The sequence below is a fragment of the Nycticebus coucang genome, chromosome 7 (assembly GCF_027406575.1).
Source record: "Nycticebus coucang isolate mNycCou1 chromosome 7, mNycCou1.pri, whole genome shotgun sequence".
Taxonomy (NCBI): domain Eukaryota; kingdom Metazoa; phylum Chordata; class Mammalia; order Primates; family Lorisidae; genus Nycticebus; species Nycticebus coucang.
Genome location: NC_069786.1, coordinates 97,552,302 through 97,576,101, shown reverse-complemented (window position 1 = coordinate 97,576,101; position 23,800 = coordinate 97,552,302). Strand labels below are relative to the sequence as shown.

General features: G+C 40.2%; 1 protein-coding gene and 1 pseudogene across 8 annotated transcripts in view; both read left to right on the top strand.

Annotated features, from left to right (window-relative positions):
• KCTD18 (potassium channel tetramerization domain containing 18) overlaps positions 1-21,412 on the top strand; it is a 41,743-nt gene extending 20,331 nt beyond the window's left edge. For all 8 annotated transcript variants that reach the window (XM_053596290.1, XM_053596289.1, XM_053596288.1 and 5 more), the window contains 2 exons: positions 8,572-8,674; positions 19,780-21,412. In XM_053596290.1, the coding sequence (XP_053452265.1) occupies positions 8,572-8,674; positions 19,780-20,290 (614 nt within the window). In that variant the 3' untranslated portion in view covers positions 20,291-21,412. The remainder of the gene's footprint in view (positions 1-8,571; positions 8,675-19,779) is intronic.
• A 112-nt stretch (positions 21,413-21,524) lies between these two features.
• On the top strand, positions 21,525-23,454 carry LOC128589607 (actin-related protein 2/3 complex subunit 1B-like; annotated as a pseudogene).
• The last annotated feature ends 346 nt before the right edge of the window (positions 23,455-23,800 follow it).

The window sequence follows — 23,800 nt, the reverse complement described above, 5'->3', positions numbered from 1 at the left end:
CATGTGTATTCTAAATTCCCTTTCTGTCATTCCTAACATTTCTTTATAGGTGGAATCCTCTGCAGTAGCTACCTCATGGTCCCTTGGCGGGGTTGTTCTGGACTGGTTCTTCATGTTGCCTGGAGTTTTCTTCTGATTCTTCCTCATGAGTGATTTCTTTTATCTGTTTCCTTGCCCTAATTTTCCTTTCACTTCCTGTTGCTCTTTAAGTTCTCGTGCCTGTGGAAGTTGCGGGCGGGTTTAGACAGATTGAACACACGCGACCACTTGCCGGTTTTCCACTGTTTTAGTCCTCCTCTTGGGGTCCAGAAGTCTCTCGCTGACTCCCTGTATCCTCTCAGGGGTGATGATAGGCAGATCCCACCAGCCAGAGATGCCTGGAGTCCTGTCTCCCCAAACTCACGGTGCCTAGATGCAAGGATGCTGTTACTTGGCTGCTACCTTGCCTGACCTCCTGCACAGCTCTTTTTATTTTTCAATAGCATTTTCAATGCAATGCTCTAAAACAAGTAGTTTTATTATGACTATTATTCTACCTTCATTTTACAGATAGAAGAAGTTGAAGTCAGAAAAGATAATTAACCAGTGACACTTAACTATAAATGTTTTAGAAACAAGGAGGCATCAAACTGAAAGTTAATAGATTTTGTGTATTTTGGCAATTACAGGATATGCCCTCCCCACCCCCCCCACTGAAAGCTTTCTTGGCTTTATTTAGAATTTGGTAAAAAGGCAAAATTAAGTCAGAAGGTGACTCTTGGCTCATTTATTTTATCCAAGTCTGTGCGTTACTGATGAAGCCTTATTGCTGACTACTTTTATTTCATGGATATGAGATAATCTGACTTAAAGAGTAATATGATGAGATTTAGCAATAATTTCATGGTTCCAGTTTACTATGGCTACGTAGATTAAAATAACAGTAAGAGGCTTGGCGTGGTAGCTCATGCCTGTAATCCTAGTACTCTGGAAAGCTGAGCCCGGTGCATCACTTGAGCTCAGGAGTTCAAGACCAGGCTGAGCAATAGCAGGACCTGTTTCTACTAAAAATAGAAAAGTGAGGCAAGAGGATCACTTGAGCCCAAGAACTTGAGGCTGCTGTGAGCTATAATGCCATGATACTCTAGTCAGGGTGTCAGAGTGAGATTCTGTCTAAAAATAAAAAAATTCAAATAAAATAACAATGAGAAAACAGTTGATCACAACCAAGTATATCAATTTTCCAAGTGTATTTCTGTAGGATATTTCTTTTTACAATTTATAATTTCTTTTTATTCTATATAACTGAAAAGTGAAACATTAAAAATGATAAAAAGCAGGAAACAAAATTAAATGTAAAATTTTGTGAATAGAAAAAATGAAATGTATCAATCTGTTTCCTGAGCCATGATTCCTGATCTTTGGATTAGGAGTGATTTTGATTTTCTTATATATACTTTTCTGTATTTTCCAGGTTTTTTTTTTTTTTTTTTACATTAAGGGTGAGTTACTTTATAGGCAGGAATAAAAAAGAAAGTTATTTAAACCAATTGCAGTGTACCATGCAGTGGAATACTACTCAACAATGAAGGAAATGGTCACTGTCACACACATCAACATGGATGAATTTTTTTTTTTTTTTGCAGATTTTGGCCAGGGTCAGGGTTTTTTTTTTTTTTTTTTTTTTTTTATTAAATCATAGCTGTGTACATTAATGTGATCATGGCACCATACACTGGTTTTATAGACTGTTCGACACATTTTCATCACACTGGTTAACATAGCCTTCCTGGCATTTTCTTAGTTATTGTGTTAAGACATTTATATTCTACATTTACTAAGTTTCATATATACCCTTGTAAGATGCACCGCAGGTGTAATCCCACCAATCACCCTCCCTCCGCCCGTCCTTCCTCTTCCCTCTCTTCCCTCTCCCTCTTCTCCCTATTCTTAGGTTATAACTGGGTTATAGCTTTCCTGTGAAAGCCATAAATTAGTCTTATAGTAGGGCTGAGTACATTGGATACTTTTTCTTCCATTCTTGAGACACTTTACTAAGAAGAATATGTTCCAGCTCCATCCATGTAAACATGAAAGAGGTAAAGTCTCCATCTTTCTTTAAGGCTGCATAATATTCCATGGTGTACATATACCACAATTTATTAATCCATTCGTGGATTGATGGGCACTTGGGCTTTTTCCATGGCTTAGCAATTATGAATTGGGCTGCAATAAACATTCTGGTACAAATATCTTTGTTATAATGTGATTTTTGGTCTTTTGGGTATATGCCTAGTAGAGGAGTTATAGGATTGAATGGCAGATCTATTTTTAGATCTCCGAGTGTTCTCCAAACCTCTTTCCAAAAGGAATGTATTAATTTGCATCCCCACCAGCAATGTAGAAGTGTTCCCTTTTCTCCACATCCACGCCAACATCTCTGGTCTTGGGATTTTGTGATAAGGTCTAATCTTACTGGAGTTAGATGATATCTCAAAGTAGTTTTGATTTGCATTTCTCTGATGATTAAGGATGATGAACATTTTTTTATATGTCGTAGGCTGTGCACCTGTCTTCTTCAGAGAAGTTTCTCTTCAAGTCCCTTGCCCAGCCTGCGATGGGATCACTTGTTTTTTTCTTGCTAATACATTTGAGTTCTCTGTGGATTCTGGTTATTAAACCTTTGTTGGAGACATAACCTGCAAATATCTTCTCCCATTCTGAGGGCTGTCTGCTTGCTTTACTTACTGTGTTCTTGGCTGTGCAGAAGCTTTTTAGTTTGATCAGGTCCCAGTAGTGTATTTTTGAAGCTGCTTCAATTGCCCAGGGGTTCTCCTTTATAAAATATCGCCCAGACTGATTTCTTCAAGAGTTTTTCCCAGCACTCCCTTCTAGTATTTTTATAGTTTCATGTCTTAACTTTAAATCTTTAATCCAGTCATTGTCTATCTTAGTTAATGGTGAAAGGTGTGGGTGCAGTTTCAGTCTTCTACAGGTTGCCAGCCAGTTCACGCAGCACCATTTGTTAAAATGGGAATCTTTTCCCCATGGAATGTTTTTAATTGGCTTGTTAAAGATCAAGTAGTGGTAAGTAGCTGGGTTCATCTCTTGGTTGTCTATTCTGTTCCAGACATCTACTTCTCTGTTTTTGTGCCAGTACCATGCTGTTTTGATCACTATCGATTTATAGTATAGTCTGAGTTCCGGTAGCGTGATTCCTCCTGCTTTGTTTTTATTTCTGAGTAATGTCTTGGCTATTCGAGGTTTTTTCTGATTCCATATAAAACGAAGTATTATTTTTTCAAGATCTGTAAAGTATGACAGTGGAGATTTAATAGGGATTCCATTAAAATTGTATATTGCTTTGGGTAATATGGACATTTTAACAATGTTAATTCTTCCCAGCCAAGAGCATGGTATGTTTTTCCATTTGGTAACATTTTCAGCTATTTCTTTTCTTAGAGTTTCATAGTTCTCTTTATAGAGATCTTTTCACGTCCTTTGTTAGATAATCTCCCAAATATTTCATCTTCTTTGGCACTACCGTGAATGGAATAGAGTCCTTAACTGTTTTTTCAGCGTGACTATTTTTGGTATATATAAAGGCTACTGATTTATGAATGTTGATTTTGTAACCTGAGACGCTGCTGTATTCCTTGATCACTTTTAAGAATTTTGTAGTAGAAGCCCTGATGTTTTCAGATATATAATCATATCCTCTGCAAAGCACGAAAGTTTGATCTCTTCTGACCCTATATGGATACCCTTCATTGCCTTTTCTTCCCTAATTGCAATGGCTAAAACTTGTATTACAGTGTTAAAGAGAAGTGGAGACAATGGGCAGCCTTGTCTGGTTCCTAATCTGAGTGGAAGTGATTTCAATTTAACTCCATTCAATATGATATTGGCTGTGGGTTTGCTATAGATGGCCTCTATCAGTTTAAGAAATGTCCCTTCTATACCAATTTTCTTAAGTGTTCTGATCATGAAGGGATGCTGGATATTACCAAAAGCTTTTTCTGCATCGATTGTGAGAATCATATGGTCTTTGTTTTTTAATTTGTTTATGTGCTGAATTATAGATTTATATATATTGAACCAGCCTTGAGACCCTGGTATAAAATCAACTTGGTCATGATGTATAATTTGTTTGATGTGTTGCTGGATTCTATTTGTTAGGATCTTGTTGAATATTTTTGCATCTATATTCATTAGTGATATCCGTCTATCATTTTCTTTTCTTGTTCGGTCTTTTCCTGGTTTGGGGATCAGGGTGATGTTTGCTTCATAGAATGTGTTGGGTAGTCTTCCTTCTTTTTCTGCATTTTGGAACAGGTTGAGTAATATAGGTACTAGTTCCTCTTTAAAGGTTTGGTAGAATTCTGACGTGAAGCCATGTGGTCCTGGGCTTTTCTTTTTAGGGAGATTTTGTATGGTTGATGCTATTTCAGAACTTGATATGGGTCTGTTCAACATTTCCACTTGATTCTGGTTAAAGTCTTGGAAGGTGTCGTGCTTCCACGTATTGGTCAATTTCCTTCAGATTTTCATATTTCTGAGAATAAAGTTTCTTGTAATATTCATTAAGGATTTTTTGAATTTCTGAGGAGTCTGTTGTTATTTCGTCTTTGTCATTTCTGATTGATGATATTAGAGATTTTATTCTTTTTTTTTTTCCTGGTTATGTTAGCCAAAGGTTTATTTTATAGACCTTTTCAAAATAACCAACTTTTTGATTTATTGATCTATTGTATAATTCTTTTGTTTTCAATTTCATTTAATTCTGCCCTAATTTTGGTTATTTCTTTTCTTCTACTGGGTTTGGGGTTGGAATGTTCTTCCTTTTCCAGTTGATTGAGATGTCCCATTAAGTTGTTAACTTCCTCTCTTTCTGTTCTCTTGAAGAAGGCTTGCAGTGCTATAAATTTCCCTCTTAGGAATGCCTTTGCGGTATCCCAGAAGTTTTGATAATTCGTGTCTTCATTGTCATTTTGTTCCAAAAATTTGGCAATTTCCTTTTTAATCTCATCTCTTACCCAGCTATTATTCTGCATAAGGTTATTTAACTTGCATGTTTTTGTATGAGTATGCAGATTCCTGTTGTTACTGAGTTCAACTTTTATTCCATGGTGGTCCAAGAAGATGCAAGGAATAATTTCTATTCCTTTAAATTTACTGAGGTTAGACTTGTGACCTAAGATGTGATCAATTTTGGAGTATGTTCTGTGGGCTGATGAGAAGTATGTGTATTCAGTTTTGTTGGGATGAAATGTTCTGTAGATGTCTGCTAAATCCAAATGTTGGATGCTTAGGTTTAAATCTAAAATTTCTTTGGTCAGCTTCTTCTTGTAGGATCTATCCAACACTGCCAAAGGAGTGTTGAAATCTCCGACTGTTATGGAGCTGGAGGAAATCAAGTTGCTCATGTCTGTTAGAGCTTCTCTTATAAATTGAGGTGCATTCTGTTGGGTGCATAAATGTTAATCATTGAAATCTCATCATATTGAGTATTACCCTTAACAAATATGAAGTGACCATTCTTATCCTTCCTTCCTTTTGTTGGTTTAAAGCCAATTGTGTCTGCAAATAGAATTGCAACACCTGCTTTTTTCTGGCTACTATTTGCCTGAAATATGCACGACCGTCCTTTCACCCTGAGTCTATATTTATCTTTTAAGGTAAAATGTGACTCTTGTATGCAGCAAATATCTGGCCTGAGTTTTTGTATCCAGTCAGCTAACCTGTGCCTCTTTAGAGGACAGTTTAAATCGTTTTCATTAATGGAGAATATTGATAAGTCTGGTACAATTATGGGTGTCAAGTTTTTCAAAAGTCCAGTGGACATTTTTAATCCTTTCACCACTGTGGAAGTTGGAGTTTGATCAAAAGTTTCTGAGTGAGTTTACTTTTGTGGTAGAGGATTGGGTTGGTCATTATGGAGGATAGGTCTGAGAATATCCTGAAGAGCTGGTTTGGTTATGGCAAATTTCTTCAACATATGAATGTCATTAAAATATTTAATTTCTCCATCACAAATGAAACTCAGTTTACTTGGATACAGGATCTGGGGTTGAAAGTTATTTTGCTGTAAGAGATTAAATGTCGATAACCACCCTCTTCTGGCTTGAAAAGTCTCAGCAGAGAGATCTGCAGACATTCTAATATTCTTCCCTTTGTAGGTAATGGATTTCTTATGTCTGGCTGCTTTGAGAATTTTCTCCTTCATATTCACTTTAGTGAAGTTAATTATGATATGCCTGGGGGATGTCTTATTTGGATTGAGTCGTGCTGGGGTTCTGAAACTGTCTGCTATCTGAATTTCAGAATCTCTTGGCATGTCTGGAAAATTCTCTTCCATAATTTCATGGAGAAGGGCCTCTGTGCCTTCCGAGGCCACTTCATCGCTTTCAGGGATTCCAGTGAGGTGGATATTAGCCTTCTGAGAATTATCCCAGAGGTCTCTGAGAGAATGATCTGTTTTTGCTCTCCATTTCTCTTCTTCTTTGAGAGTTGGGAGCGTTCAACAGCTTTGTCTTCAATGTCAGAAATTCTTTCTTCTGCTTGCTCCACTCTGTTACTGTGGGATTTTACTGTATTTTTCAGATCTTTGAGGGCTGCAAATTCTTGCTTCAGTGTGTCAAAATCTTTGGTGGTTTTGTCTTTAAATTCGTTAAATTCTTGAGACAACTTTTGAATTTCTCCTCAAATTTCTAATTCCGACATTTGAATTGCTCCTTGAATTTCTAATTCCAAATTGTTCTCCATTCTATTAATCTTGTTTGCAATCCAAATTCTGAATTCGATTTCTGACATCTTGGCCAGCTGTTTATGAATGGGATCTTCAGTTACATCTGCCATATCTTTTCTTGGCGGGGGGGCGGGTGTTGATCTATTCTGGTTATTCATGTTACCAGAGTTTTTGTGCTGATTCCGCCCCATGATTATTTTACACCATTCGATTTTTCCCCTGGAGCTTTGTCGAGGACTTGTACAGTGCTATGGCCTGAGAAACTGGGGACCTGTTTGGTGTGGTGGGCTAAGTGGTTCTGTGTTGTTTTCAGCTGGTCTCTGTCAGACCCTAGTGAAACAGTTACTCTGGGTTGAAGTCTCAGCTGTGGACAAATACCAGCAATTAAGTCACCCTGCCCCCCACAGGTAACAATTGAAAAAGGAAAATCAAACCTTCCTATAACCACACACCCAGGGCACCACTTGAATAGTCCTCGGGCGATTGGCTCAGTTCAAAAGGTCCAAATCAATTGTTTCAGTCAGCACCTGTCTCAGATGGAAGAGTTTAAAAGGTCTCTGGCAACTGGATTGCAGGGGTCTGGTGACCAAATCCATTCTTGGGACTTAGATGATTATTCTTTTTTTTACATTTTATTTTATTTATTTATTTATTTATTTTTCAGTTTTTGGCCGGGGCTGGATTTGAACCCACCACCTCTGGTATATGGGGCTGGCGCCCTACTTCTTTGAGCCACAGGTGCCACCCAGATTATTCTTTTTTAAAATACCAAGTAATTTCTATTAAACATAATCTTTGACCTTTTTTTTCAAGTGTCTATATATGGTATTTATGGATTTAAAAAAAATCAGGTGAAATTCACATAACAGATTTAACTGGTTTAAATCTAGTTAAAGTATGTATTTACTTTATACTTTATTTATGCACTAAAGTATGCATTTTAGTGGCATTTACCATATTCACAAAGTTGTGCAACGATTGCCTCTGCCTAGCTCCCAGACATTCTCATCACCCCAGAAGGAACGCCCATCCCCGTGCAGCAGTTCCTTTCTACTCCCCTCTCTCCTGGTGATCACCAGTCTGCTCTCTGCTTTAACGGATTTACATTCTCTGGATCCTTCACATAAACGGAATAAAACAATGCGTGACCTTTTATGTTTGCCTTTTTTCACTTAGAATAATGTTTTGAGGTTTAGAAGAATATATTTTTCAGCTTTCAGTCAGAAATATCAGATTTAAAAATTAAAATGAATTTGACTGAGATTAGCCTAACGTATTATCTCAGATTATTCTAATTTGGAAAAGTGCTTCCATATTTGCATAGTGGTTGCTGTTTATAGAGTGGTTCACAAAATTTCCCTGATGTGATGGTCACGGCAACCCAGTGAAGTAGACAGGGTGAGTGTTACAACCCCCACTGTACAGTACTGATATTACTGCCAGCACCAGCGCTGATCGTAAAGGCACCTAACATTTTTGGAGTGCTTAGTCTGTGCCAGACCCTCTTCTAAGTGCTTTGCATTTATTTATTTGATTTATTAATCATCACCACAATCCCGTGAAGTACATGCTATTATTGTCATGATTTCACAGATAGGAAAATTTAGGCCCAGAAAAATATCTTTCCCAAGGTCACATGATTCATGAGTGAGAGGTGTAGTCTGAGACCCAGACAGTCTCATGTGCACACCTCCCTCCTCACATGGGAGGCATGAACCTCACACTCTTTCTAGCCAGTCTTTTGTTTTGTTTTGTTTTAATCTTTGCTGTTTTTCTGCTGGTCTTGCAACAGTGTTGCTTAACTTTTCACAGTGGGTTCCTAAACATGTCTTTTCATCTTGCAGGTGTCAGCTACTGGCGGGTGCCTCATGAGCTGATAGAATGCTGGACTCTGGAAGAGCGGCCTTTACTTGGAAGCCTGCGTCACATGGCTCCCATTCGAAAGAGGTCATCTGTGTTCTGTTATTTGTTTTGTTTTTTAATCTGTGGCCCATATTTTTACTGCCTTTATGAAGGGAAAATGAATGATAGTTCATGACCTTAACTAAGCATTCCTTGCTGCATATGATAATTTTCAAATAACCATGCCATTATGATCCTATTTTTTTTTTGAGACAGAGTCTCACTATGTTGCCCTTGGTAGAGTGCCGTGGCATCACAGCTTACAGCAACCTCAAACTCTTAGGCTTAAGTGATTCTCTTGCCTCAGCCTCCCAAGTAGCTGGGACTACAGGTGCCTGCCACAACGCCTGGCTATTTGTTGTTGTTGTTGCTTTTGCATTTGTCATTGTTGTTTAGCAGGCCTGGGCTGGGTTCCAGCACACCAGCCCAGGTGTATGTGACCAGCGCCCTAACCACTGAGCTATGGGCGCCGAGCCTATGATCCTATATCTAATAATGTGAGTTCACTGTGTTATTAGTCATCTAGGTAAACATCCTGCCTGACTATGAAAATACAGATTTTTTTTTTTTGAAACCGAGTCTTACTCTGTTGTCCTGGGTAGAGTGCCATGGCATCATAGCTCCCAGCAACCTCAAACTCTTGGCCTCAAGTGATACTCTTGCCTCAGCCTCCCAAGTAGCTGGTATTATAGGCATGAGCCACTGTGCCCAGCTAATTTTTCTATTTTTAGTAGCGACAAATACCACCAACAGCAAAGGAAAGTGCACTTGTATCCTTATTTTTCTTTTTTTTTTTTGAGACACAGTCTCAAGCTGTCGCCTAGGGTAGAGTGCCATGGTGTCTGTCATAGCTCACAGCATCCTCCAAATCTTGGGCTCAAGAGATCATTTTGCCTCAGTTTTTCCATTTTTAGTAGAGACAGGATCTAGCTTTTGCTTGGGCTGGTCTTGAACTCCTGAGCTCAAGCAATCCACCCACCTGGGCTTCCCAGAGTGCGAGGATTACAGGTGTGAGTCACGGTAAAATATAGATCTTGATAAAATATAGATCTGAAAATATAGATCTTGATAAGTACAAGATCTTTTGATCTTGAAAGTTATCAAAACTATGTGAAAAGTGGGAATAATTCTCTACAATGGCATGTGTGGCATGTTCTTATTGGGAAGGTGATTTTAAAACTCCTAGTGGACACAGTGAGAATGCTGTGGTAAGTATTTTACCCCACAAAAATGAACTCTCAGGCTTCATTGGCAATAGTCAAAAAAAATCTATTTAGTCTTAATACTTGAAATTTTTTATGACTTACTCTGAATTCCTTTCTCTTTTCTGTTGCCACAAATAACATTTTTATTGAACAGTTTTTTGTGTCTGTGTTCCATGGAATTATTAGCATTAGACACCTCCATGTCTGTGTCTTTTACTTTCGGGTGTTTTAAATACACAAAATCATATTTCTGCTGACTGTGGTAGCTCATGCCTATGACCCTAGCAACTCAGGGCTAAGGCAAGAAGATCACTTGAGTCCAGGAGTTTGAGACCAGCTTGGGCACCAGAGCAAAACTCTGTCTCTAAAAAATGAAAAAAAGCTGACTGTGGGGAGGATCACTTGAGCTTAGGACTTGAGGCTGCAATGAGCTATGATTGTCCACTGTGCTCCAGCCTGGGTGACAGAGACCCCATCTTTAAAAATAAATAAATGAACTAATTAAAGTTTAAAATATTTTAAAAAATCATATTTCTTTTTGGTATCTTGATTTTATTCATCACCTGCTCTAAAATTTGATTTATTGCCCCTGTGGAATTTCAGACTACTTTCTTCTTTCTTTTCTTTTCTTTTCGTTGCAGTTTTTGTACAGGGCTGGGTTTGAACCTGCCACCTCCAGCATATGGGGCCGGGGCCCTGCTCTTGAGCCACAGGCGCTGCCCTCTTTTTTTTTTCTTTTTTTTTTTTTGAGACAGAGCCTCAAACTGTTGCCCTGGGTAGAGTGCTGTGCCAAAATAGCTCATAGCAACCTCGAACTCCTGGGCTCAAGCAATTCTCCTGCCTCTACCTCCCAAGTAGCTGGGACTACAGGCGCCTGCCACAACACCTGGCTGTTTTTTGGTTTCAGCTGTCATTGTTGATTGGCGGGCCTGGGCTGGATTTGAACTCACCAGCTCAGGTGTATGTGGCTGGCGCCTTAGCCGCTTGAGCCACAGGTGCCGAGCCTCTTTTTTTTTTTTGAGACAGAGTCTCACTTGGTTGCCCTCCTTAGGGTGCTGTGGTGTCGCAGCCTACAACAACCTCAAACTCTTGGGCTTAAATGATTCTCTTACCTCAGCCTCCCAAGTAGCTGGGACTACAGGCACCCACCACAATACCCGGCTATTTTTATTTTTATTTATTTATTTATTTTTGAGACAGAGTTTCACTATGTCACCCTTGGTAGAGTGCTGTGGCGTCACAGCTTACAGCAACATCAAACTCTTTGGGCTTAAGTGATTTTCTTGCCTCAGCCTCCCAAGTAGCTGGGACGACAGGCGCCCACCACAATGCCCAGCTGTTCTTTTGTTGTTGTTGTTGCAGTTGTCATTGTTGTTTAGCAGGCCCAAGCCAGGTTCGAACCTGCCAGCCTTGGTGTATGTGGCTGGCACCCTACCCACTGAGCTACCAGCACTGATCGTGCCCATCTCTTTTTTAGAGACAGGGTCTTGCTCTTGCTCAGGCTGGTCTCCCACCTGTGAGCTGAGGCAATCCACCCACCTCAGCCTCCCAAGTGCTGGGGTTACAGGTGTGAGCTACCGTGCTCAGCTCAGACTACTTTCTTGCTTTTGCTCTCTGTCTTTCACAGACACGTAGAGAGTTTTATTCAGTTTTTAGTAGTTAATCATCCCTTGTCAAAATAGATCCTATTTCTTAAAGGGCATAGTTTTATTGCCATTATTTATTTTGGCTTTTGAACCTATAGTTAGTAAATATTATTTGAGTCAAGAGCAGTGGTTCTCAGCTGGGGGTGATTTTGCCTCCAAGTGGATATTTGACAATGTTTGGAGACATTTTTAGTTGTCCACTGTAGGAGGGCAGGGGGTGGGGGAAGCTACTGGCATCTACTGGGTACAGGCCAGAGATGCTACCCAACATCTTGGAACACACAGGGCAGCCCCCACAACACAGAATCATGTGACCAGCATGGTAATAGTGCCAATGTTGAGACTCTTCAGTGTAAATTCTAGTAGAAGATGTAAACACAGAACAGGCGGATGGCTTGTGGAGACTCTCCTCCATGTTAGTTCCTTCTCCTTGGGGATTTTAGGAAGCATTACTTTTGATATATGGACAGGATAATGATGTTGATGGCTGAGAAGCACTTGTGAGGTCCAGAGGAGCCATCTGACTCACCAGAGAAAATATTCATTAGAGTTTTAGGGTTGAATATACCATATTTGCGTTTTTTGCTGCATATGGAAATTTTCAAATAATGATGTCATTCTGATCACATTTCTTTATCTTTTTTTTTTTTTTTTTTTTTGAGACAGAGTCTCACTCCATCACCTTGGATAGAGTGCCCTGGCATCATCATAGCTCATAGCAACCTCAAACTCTTAGTCTCAAGAGATCCTCTTGCCTGAGCCTCCTGAGTAACTGGTACTACAACATGTGTCACTAGTTTTTTCTATTTTTAGTAGAGACTGGGTCTTACTCTTGCTCAGGCTGGTCTCGAATTCCTGAGCTCAAGCAATCCACCTGCCTCAGCCTCTCAGAGTGCTGGGATTAGAGACATGAGCAACTGTGCCCAGCCTATGATCCCATTTCTAAGAATGGGTTCACTATGTTATAATTGCTTCTAACAATTCCTTTTGAGCGAATTAACTTGGGGGATCACTGTCACCCTTGATTTTCGAGGGGATGGGCCTCAGGAAGTGAACCTGGTCAAAGCAGTGGAAAGAGCAGACAATGTTTTGACATTTTAAGGTCATTTTTTTTTTTTTTATATTGTTGGAGATTCATTGAGGGTACAAAGAACCAGGTTACGTTGATTGCATTTGTTAGGTAAAGTCCCTCTTATAATTGTGTCCCACTCCCAAAAAGTGTGTCACACATTGTGACCCCCCCACCCCCTCCCACCTTCCCTCTACTCTCCCCTTTCCCCATTCCCTAACTAGGTCATTAATTGTCCTCATATAAGAGTTGAGTACACAGTATTCTTTCTTCTCCATTCTTGTGATGCTTTACTAAGAATAATGTCTTCCACTTCCATCCAGGTTAATACAAAAGATGTAAAGTCTCCATCTTTTTTGATGCCTGAATAGTATTCTATGGTATACATGCATATACCACAGCTTGTTAATTCATTCCTGGGTTGGTGGGCATTTAGGCTGTTTCTACCTTTTGGTGATTGTAAATTGAGCTGCAATAAATAGTCTAGTGCAAGTGTCTTTATAATAAAAGGGTTTTTTTTTTCTTCTGGGTAGATGCCCAGTAATGGGATTGCAGGATCAAAAGGGAGGTCTAGCTTGAGTTCTTCAAGGGTTCTCCATACTTCCTTCCGAAAAGGTTGTATTAGTTGGCAGTCCCACCAGCAGTGTAAAAGTGTTCCCCTCTCTCCACATCCATGCCAGCATCTGCAGTTTTGAGATTTTGTGATGTGGGCCATTCTCACTGGGGTTAGATGATATCCCAGGGTGATTTTGATTTGCATTTTTCTAATAATTAGGGATGATGAGCATTTTTTCATATGTTTGTTATCCATTCGTCTGTCTTCTTTAGAGAAGGTTCTGTTATTCTCTCTTGCCCATTGATATAAGGGATTGTTGGCTCTTTTTATGTTGCTTAATTTGAGTTCTCTATAGATCCTAGTTATCAAGCTTTTGTCTGATTCAAAATATGCAAATATCCTTTCCCATTGTGCAGGTTGTCTATTTGCTTTGGTTGTTGTCTCCTTAGAGGTACAGAAGCTTTTCAGTTTAATTAAGTCCCATTTGTTTATTTTTGTTGTTGTTGCAATTACTATGGAAGTCTTCTTCATAAAGTCTTCCCCAGGCTGATATCTTTAAGTGTTTTTCTCATGCTTTCTTTAAGGATTTTTACCATTTCATGCCTTAACTTGAGGACTTTTATCCATCTTGAATCAATTTCAGTGAGTGGAGAAAGGTGTGGGTCCAGTTTCATTCTTTTACATGTGGATATTCAGTTCTCCCAGCACCATTTATTGAATAGGGAGTCTTTCCCCCAGTGTATGTTCTTGTTTGATTTATCAAAAATTAGGTGGCTGTAAGATGTTTGTTTCATCTCCTGGTTTTCTATTCGGTTCCAGATGTCTATGTCTCTATTTTTGTGCTAGTACCATGCTGTTTTGACCACTATGGCCTTGTAGTACAGGCTAAGATTTGGTAGGCTGATGCCTCTGACTGTGTTTTTATTACTAAGAATTGCCTTAGCTATACGGGTTTTTTTCTGGTTCCATACAAAACAAAGAACTATTTTTTCCAAGTCTTGAAAGTATGATGTTGATATTTTAATAGGGATGGCATTGAATCTGTAGATTGCTTTGGGAAGTATAGACATTTTAACAATGTTGATTGTTCTCAACCATTTGCATGGTATGTTCTTCTATTTGTTAATATCTTCTGCTATTTCTTTTCTTAGGGTTTCATAATTTCCTTTATAGAGGTCCTTCACCTCTTTTGTTAGGTATAGTCCTAGATATTTCATTTTCTTTGAAGCTACTGTGAAAGGGATTGTGTCCTTAATTAGTTTCTCATCTTGGCTGTTACTGGCGTATACAAAGGCTATTGACTTTGGACATTGATTTTATATCCTGAGACATTACTGTCAATGTTGATCACTTCCAGGAGTCTTATGGCTGAGTTTTGGGGGTTCTCTAAGTATAAGATCATATCGTCAGCAAAGAGAAAGAGTTTGACCTCTGCTCCATCTTGATGCCCTTTATTTCCTTCTCTTACCTGATTGTATTAGCCAGAACTTCCAGCACTATGTTGAATAGTAGTGGCGATAGAAGACAACCTTGTCTGTTTCCAATTCTAAGTGGAAAAGCTTTCAGTTTTATTCCATTCAGTAAAATATTAGCTGTGGGTTTGTCAAGATGGCTTTGATGAGTTTAAGAAATGTGCCACCTATGCCTATATTCTTTAGTGTTCTAATTAGAAAATGATGCTGGATTTTATCAAATGCTTTTTCTATATCTATTGAGAGGATCATATGGTCTTTGTTTTTGCTTCTGTTGATATGGTGAATAATGTTTATGGACTTGGGTATTTAAAACCAGCCTTGTATCCCTGGGATGAAACCTACTTCATCATTATGTATGAATTTTTGATGAGAAGCTGTAGTCTATTGGCTAGGATTTTATTGAGAATTTTTGCATGTGTATTCATTAGTGAAATTGGTCTGAAGTTCTTCTTTTTGGTTGGATCTTTTCCTGGTTTTGGTATCAGGGTGATGTTTGCTTTGAAGAACATGTTGGGGAAGATTCCTTCCTCCTTAATTTTTTGGAATAATTTCTGCAGTATGGGAATAAGTTCTTCTTTGATGGTTTGATAGAATTCTGGTGTGAAGCCATCTGGACCAGGGCATTTTTTTGTTGGGAGATTTTTGTTTTTTAGACAGAGCCTCAAGCTATTGCCCTGGTAGAGTACTGTGGCATCACAGATCACAGGAACCTCAAACTCCTGGGCTTAAGCCTCCCAAGTACCTGGGACTATAAGTGCCCACCACAACGCCTGGCTATTTTTGGTTGTAATTGTTATTGTTTGGCAGGCCCTTGCTGGATTTGAACCCACCAGCTCTGGTGTATGTAGCTGATGCTTTAGCCACTTGAACTACAGGTGCCACCTGTTGGAAGATTTTTTTATTGTTTTTTTGATCTCAGTGCTTGAAATTGGTCTGTTCAGGAAATCTAGTTTCTCCTGGCTAAGTCTAGGGAAAGGGTGTGATTCCAAGTATTGATTCATTTCCCTCACATTGTCAAATTTCTGGGCATAGAGTTTCTGGTAGTATTCAGAGATAATCTCTTGTATCTCTGTGGCATCTGCTGTTATTTCCCCTTTATCATTTCTGATTGAGGTTACTAAAGATTTTACTTTTCTGTTTCTGGTTAGTTTGATCAAAGGTTTATCTATTTATTTTTTCAAAAAAACAATTCCTTGTTTTGTTAATTTTCTGAATGATTCTTTAGTTTTCAATTTCATTAATCTCTGATTTAATTTTGGATTTTTTTTCTTCTGCTGGGTTTAAGCTTAGATTGTTCTTCTTTTTCCAATTCTATTAGATGGTTTATGAATTTGTTGATGTGCTCTCTTTCTGTTTTTTGGATATAGGCATCTAAAGCGATAAATTTTCCTCTCAGGACTGCTTTTGCAATATCCCACAGGTTTTGGTACCTTGTGTCTTCATTGTTGTTATGCTCAAGGAAGTTAATGATTTCCTGTTTTATCTCTTCCTGAACTCAACTATCATTCAGGCTAAGGTTGTGTAATTTCTGTGCCTTTGTATGAAGTTGAACGTTTTTGTTGGAGTTGAGTTCCACCTTTATTGCCTTGTGGTCTGAGAAGATATAAGGTAAAATTTTAATTCTTTGGATTCTGTTGAGGTTTGTTTTGTGTCCTAGGATATGATCTATAATGGAAAATGTTCCATGGGCTGATGAGGAGAATGTATATTCTTTAGCATTGGAGTGGAGTGTTCTATATGTGTCTGTCAATCACAGTTGTTTTAGGGTCACATGTAAGTCTGTTGTATCTTTGTTTCATTTCTATTTAGAGGATCTGTCAGCCTCTGTAAGAAGATTGTTTTAAAGTCTACTATTATTAATGGTGTTATGGGATACCATAATGCTCAGACTAATTAAGGTCTGTTTTAGGAATCTGGGAGCATTTAAGTTGAGTGCATAAATAGTTAGATTTGAAATGTAGAATAGGTCTAAGTATTTCCTGTAGAGCTGGTCTAGGTGTGGTGGCAAACTTCTTCAATGTTTGCATATCAGTAAAAGATTTGATTTCTCTGTCAACTTTAAAGCTTAGCTTAGCAGGACATAGAATTCTGGGCTGAAAATTGTTTTAAGTAAATTAAAGATAGATGATCATTGTCTTCTGACTTGAAAAGTTTCATTTGAGAAGTCCGCAGTCATCCTGATGGATTTGCCCTTGTAGGTCAATTGGTACTTACTCCTGGCAACTTGCAGAATCTTCTCTTTTCCTTGACCTTGGTGAGGTTCATGACAATGTGTCTTGGAGAAGCTCCATTTGAGTTGAGATGACCTGGTGTCCATTATGACTCTGAAAGGAGTGTATCAGAATCTTTGGTGATATTTGAGAAATTTTCATTTATGATATACTCTAGTAGGGCTTCCATGCCTCTGGGGCTTTCTTCTTCCCCTTCTGGGATACCTGTAACTCATATGTTTGAATGCTTCACAAAGTCCCATAATTCTGTCAGTGAACGTTCTGCTTTCTCTCTCATTCTTTCTATTTCTTTAACTGCCCGAGTTAGCTTAAGAGTTTTGTCCTCTACCTCTGAGATTCTTTCTTCTGCATAGTCTAGTCTGTTATTGATACTTCTACTGCATCTTTAAGTTCCCTGACTGATTGCTTCAATTCCTTCAGGTCTGCTATATCCTAGTTCTATATTCTTTATATCATTCATTTCTTACTTGATTCTGTTTTTGGATTTCCTTTTGGTTATTTTCCATTTTCTCAGCAACTTCTTTCATTGTTTTTACTATCCATATTTTAAATTCCCTGTCTGTTATTTCTAACATTTCTTTATGGGTGGAATCTTCTGCAGTAGCTACCTCATGACCCTTGGGATCATGCTCTGGTCTGGTTTTTCATGTTGCCTGGATTTTTCTGCTGTTTCTTCCTTATCTGTGTTTTTGTTTTGTCTACTTCCTTGCCCTGCTTTTTCCTTTCACTTCCTCTTGCTCTTTAAGTTACCATGCCTCCGAGCTAAGGTGTTGAAGGACTTTTGGTAAAGGACTGAGGAGATGAGTGAAGAGCAAGATGGGATAAAAGATAAAAAAAAAAAAAGAGAGAGAGAGAGAAGAGAAAAGAAGGGGGGTGAGTAGAAGGGACTATTGACAAAAAAGAAGGAAGGAACAGAAAGAGAGAGAGAGGAGTAATAGTGGTGCACAGTAGGGTACTTTGACCCACACCCACAAATTCCAATCTCTGAGGAGGCTGGGTTAGGTGGATCCCTTGACTTCTGCAGCTCTTTGCCAACTTGAGCAGACACAGGACCCCACCTCCACCAAATAGAGAAGAAAAACAAAAATACTCTAAATCAAACCAAACCAACCAAACAAAAAACCTTAAGAGAGAAAATCGGGTGAAAAAAAAAAAAATCAGGGGCAGAAAATCTAGCAAAAGTGAAGTTCTTATTATTAAAGAAGGCAATAATTAAAAAATATATTTCCATGAAAAGCATGACAAGAAAAAGAAAAATCTTGGGGAAAAATTTTGAAAAAGAAAAAAAATTTTTTAAAAGAAAAACAAACCAACAGACAAACTAACAATAACAACTTTAATAGCAACAACAACAACAAAAACAAACAAACAAACAAAAAAAACTATGTATTTCTATCTTGATGAATATTCCCTGGGCAACAGGTGATCTTCTGGGATATGAGATGCTAATCACAATACAGCTATATGAGGTGGAGACTGGAAGCCTCTGTTGACTTCTTTGCTCTCAAACCCCACAGGGTTGGGAGTCTGGATCTCTCCTCAACTCAGTAAACATGCCTCAACCTTTCCAAACCATGTCCCTTGGCTAAGCAGTGGCTATCTCAGGAAAGGGTGTGTTGCTCAGGTCTCTCGAGAAGTGGCTGCCCACTTGTCAGGCACGTCGGAGAGGCCTTGCTCTAGGACTCTGAGGGCCGAGCCTGAAAGCAACTTTCCCACAACGGCTGCTTGCTGCCTGCAGTGGAACAGTGAAACCTCTGTTCTGTCCCAGTGGCTCAGTGCTGGCCTCTGGGTGTTGTTCAAAGTCACTTGCTCACTGGCTCAAGGTCTCCCAGAACCAGCCTAGCTCTAAGACCCTGAGGGCTGAGCCTGCAAGGCAGCTTTCCCACAATGGCTGTGCATGGCCTGCAGCTGAACAGTGAAACCTCCACTCTGCCCCAGCAACTCAGTGCTATCTCTGGGCTCTGTTCAGCGTCATGCTCGCTCGTCCAAGGTGTCCCAGGGTAACTCAACCCAATGCCCAATTCCAAAAAAATCCTGCAGGGAAGGCCTTCCCTGTCTGCCCACTCTCACCGCTGCTGCTTGCAGCCAGGTGGCCTCAGACCGATCGCAAACACTTGCTCCTTCTCCACTGCTTTCGTCCTCCTCCTGTGGTCCCGAAGTCTCCCATTACCTCCTTGTGCCCTGGAAGGGATGATTCTGGGCAAGGTCCGCAATTCTGAAGTGCCTGGAGTCTTCTCTCCCTTTAAGGTCACTTTTAAAAATGTCCCCCCTTTACGCTTTTTATAGTGAGTAGTAAACTCAGGTTAGGAATCTTTGACGTTTCCAATACTTCTCAAATTTAAAACTCATCCAACCGCAGCATGGCTTTGACTATTCTAGCTGTTACTAAGATGTGTTCCAAAGAATGCAAACTTGACTGTCAAAGGTTTCATTACAGAATCATCAGGAAATACATATTTAACAAAGTTAAAGAGATGTCTTTAGTATGGGCCTTCTCATAACTTTTAATATAATACAGATTTTAAGGCACCAAGAGGAGAAAAAAATGTGCAGCCATATTTCTCACATGGATTTGACTGGGAAATCCTTTAGTTCCCCAGTATACCTCTTGTAACTCCAGTTCTGGGAAGATCAGTTTGGGATGTTGCTGATTATCTTCTGGGTGACACTGGGATTTTGGGGAACAGGGTTTATACATCATATAATTCTCGTGTAACATCCCACATTTTAACTTAATGGTATTAATATTATTTTGCACAGTTTTCAAGGTAAAACAATCATTTGTCACCTTGCTAATTTGCCTATTGACCTTGGTGAGAGATGACAGATGAGGCAGGTACTTGCAAACCTCTTGACTCTAATTCTGGATAAAAGTCTTTTCGTTAGCCCTGAAGGTAGACTTTGCAGATATTTTCATTAGTTACTAAACCTGTAAGTTCTGAAGAATGACACGCTTTTGTATTTCTAGGCGACTGGTATCATTCAATGAAGAGGAAGAAGGAGGTGTAAACTGTAAGACTGGTCCTAAGCCGGTCAGATTTTTGGGCCCTTCCACAAGTACCCAAATTAAAGTCAAGAACTCAGCCTCAGTCAGAGTGTCTCCACCCAGTGCGGCTCTGCCAGCGACAAATCGGTTTCAAGGTGGCAGCTGCAGAAAGGCAGCTCAGCTCTCTGCACTCCCAAAGGCCACTTCTCCTGTGGGGACGGGGGCACCTGGGTGTTCTCAGGCTCCCGATGGGGCCAGGAGCACTGAGAATGGAGGAACATACCTGTCTCCAGCAAAGGTGCAGCTCTCCGACAAGAAGCTGACGCCACATCGCGTGATAAAGTTGAAGAGGACTCCGCTGTGTGCTGCCACAGCCTCCCCCACAGCCTCCACTGTGAGCAGGCAGGCCTGTGGCCCCGAGCCACCTGCACCTGCAGCTTCCAGTGTTGGGGATGTGCAGACTGAGGATGGGAAAGAGGAGGCTAATGGATAAGCTCGTGGACTTGAAACTCCTGTCCATCTTCCAGAGCTTTCAACCTGTTTGTTACAAACAGGCGACACTGTTCCTTGATGCGGTGGAGGGGAAAGCCTGTTTGTAGGCTTCTAAGTATAAACAGAAAGCGAGGAGACTTTAAGTGGTTGGGGCTCTATTTATTTCTCATTTTCCCAACTTTTAAATGATTATTTGTCCACAGAGTTTGTATTTCTGGTTTTTGTTTTTTTAATGGTTAATTCACACTAAGGCGACAAAACAGTACAACAAAATAATCACTAGAGAAGTCCACTCTACTTTGTTGCTGAAATAAATGTTCCTTAGTGCAGCCTGGGGATAGGGGTGATTTGGGCTTAGATCTTCCTGCCTGGTGAATTGAAAAGGGCAAATTAGTACTTAGAAAGGGCAAATTAGTGCTTCCTTCAGCTACATCACAGCCAAGAGAGAAAATGTACATCTGGGGGAGTTGCCTGCAAGTTACCCTGGAAAGACTGCATGAGAAGAAGTGATGGGAAGGAAGAGAAGGTAGTGTGTTAAGATCACACTTGGACTCTCACTTAATAGAACTATTTTCTTTCCTAGATTGGGCTTTTCTTGCTCTTTTCTGTTAGCAGATTTATTTATGAGCACCACAAGATTTCTCAGGATAAGAACAATCTAACATGCTTTTGGAATGAATTGTTAAAATATCTTATTCAATTTGAATATGATGTTTTGAAAATACTTTGAAGAAAAGTTAAACTTTTTAACTAAAGTTAGTATTTGTTTTTCAGAAATGACCATTGACGAGTCCTTCTGATTATAAAATACATATGATTTTTATGCATAAGATTTCCATATAATTTGAATTTAGTATTTTTAAGCAGAATATTTTTATTAATTCTCTATTTTTTCACGACTATTCAGTTGTGCGTGTTTATTCTCAAGTGTTATGTTTTATAATTGATCACATGTTTCTATTTTCAGTGAGCAGGATGCCCTCACATTTTAAAAAGTAAGTTCATATGGCAGGGTACTTTTTACTCAAATGCTTATCATTGTACTTGCATTGCTTTGAAAGAGTAAAGTAAATATACTCAAAACTTTTAACAAAATAAAGTAAAACTTTTCCATAAAAAGTGACATTTTCTGTGGCCATACTTATTTAAGCTATGGAGTCCTTTAGTAGTTTGAAAGCTTATTAGTTTATATGGGTTAGCTGTTGGTGCTAGCAGAGTTACTTTCTTGTCCAGATACTGTATGAAATATGAAATAATTAAACCAATTTTGGATACTTAGCCATCTATTAGCAACTTTTTTTTTTATTTTTGCAGTTTTTGGCTGGGGCTGGGTTTGAACCCACCACCTCTGGCATATGGGGCTGGCGCCCTACTCCGTTGAGCCACAGGTGCTGTCCACACTAGCAGCTTTTTAAATAGGTGTTTTATTTGGGTAAAAAAAGTGATTAATTGAAGATTTGTAATGACATTCTCCTGTGGAATATATAAAATATTCAGTCATCCTTGAAAAATGCTGTTATAAAGAATCCAAACTTTCTGAAAATCAAAGACCATAGTTAATTTTTAAAACTACCAATTTAGATATTATTAGTACCATTGATCTAGGACATTGTGGTTGCTGATTCATGTAAGAATACTAGCAAATAGCTTCATTAAGCACAGAGCCGGTTAGTCGCGTCGACTGTCCAGAGTCCGCGGCCGAAGATCCCGCAGGAGCCCAAGTGGCCATGGCCTACCACAGCTTCCTGGTGGAGCCTATCAGCTGCCATGCCTGGAACAAGGACCACACCCAAACTGCCATCTGCCCAAACAACCATGAGGTGCACATCTATGAGAAGAGTGGGGCCAAGTAGACCAAGGTGCATGAGCTCAAGGAGCACAAGGGGCAGGTGACCGGCATTGACCGGGCTCCTGAGAAGATATAGGCTGAGAAGATGATGAGAAGATGTCCACATCATGACCTGCGGCACAGACCGCAATGCCTACGTGTGGACACTGAAGGGCCGCACATGGAAGCCTACCCTGGTCATCCTGCGGATTAACAGGGCTGCCCGCTGTGTGCGCTGGGCCCCCAACGAGAATAAATTTGCTGTGGGCAGTGGCTCCCGTGTCATCTCCATCTGTTATTTTGAGCAGGAGAATGACTGGTGGGTGTGCAAGCACATCAAGAAGCCCATCCGCTCCACTGTTCTAAGCTTAGACTGGCACCCCGACGACGTGCTCCTGGCTGCAGGCTCCCATGACTTCAAGTGCTGGATCTTCTCAGCCTACATCAAGGAGGTGGAGGAGAGGCCGGCACCCACACCATGGGGCTCCAAGATAACCCTTTGGGGAGCTGATGTTCGAATCCAGCAGTAGCTGTGGCTGGGTGCATGGCATCTGCTTCTCAGCCAGCAGGAGCCGTGTGGCCTGGGTCAGTCATGACAGCACTGTGTGCCTGGCTGATGCAGACAAGAAGATGGCCGTTGCAACCCAGACCTCTGAAACACTGCTGCTGCTGGTACTGAACTTCATCACAGAAAACAGCCTGGTGGCAGCGGGCCGTGACTGCTTCCCGGTGCTCTTTACCTATGATGGCACAGCAGGGACGCTGATCCGTGGGTGGCTGGACGTGCCCAAGCAGAGCTCTCAGCGGGGCTTGACCGCTCGTGAACGCTTCCAGAACCTAGACAAGAAGGCAAGCTCAGAGGGTGGCGCATCCTTGGGCGCTGGCCTGGACTCACTGTACAAGAACAGTGTCAGCCAGATCTCAGTGCTCAGTGGGGGCAAGGCCAAGTGCTCGCAATTCTGCACCACTGGCATGGATGGGCGGCATGAGCATCTGGGATGTGAAGAGCTTGGAGTCAGCTTGGAGTCAGCCTCAAGATCAAATGACCCATGAGGAATATGTTGCCTTCATCCCAGCTGCTGGGGAAGTGGGGAGAGGGGATCAGGGAGATTAGAGTTGCTTTGCTGAATGTTTCTAGGGTACTAGTATGGGTCACTATAGGGGCTGCTCCTTAAAAGGGAAGGAGACAGGCCTCAAGCAGGGGCTTTGCAGATATCTTACTTAGTCAAGGAACATGTGCCTTTTTCTTAAATGCTTTCATTTATTGTAAAAAATACCCTCAGAGCACTATGCGGGTCATTAATTGCTTCAAAACATGGAGGTAATAAAAATGCAGTGGTGGAAAAAAAAAAAGAATACTAGCAATCGACTAGTTGTCTATTTTAAATTGCACACAAACTTTATGGACATCTTGTATAATGTGTACTTTTGTACGTAAGAAACATTTATCTAGAAAGAAAACACACCGAAGATCAATCATGGGTGATTCACCCAACATCCTCCATTTCTTTGCAGCAGATAGTTTAAGAGAAATCTATTTATCGTACGTATCTTTATAAGAGAAGAGATGCTGGGTAATTAGTGAGTGCAGCTGAGGGGGAGTGGCAACTGATCCCTTGTGGGTGTCACATGTCAAAGTCAAGTTCAGAATGCTGAATTAATATGAACATGATTTGGGTGTGG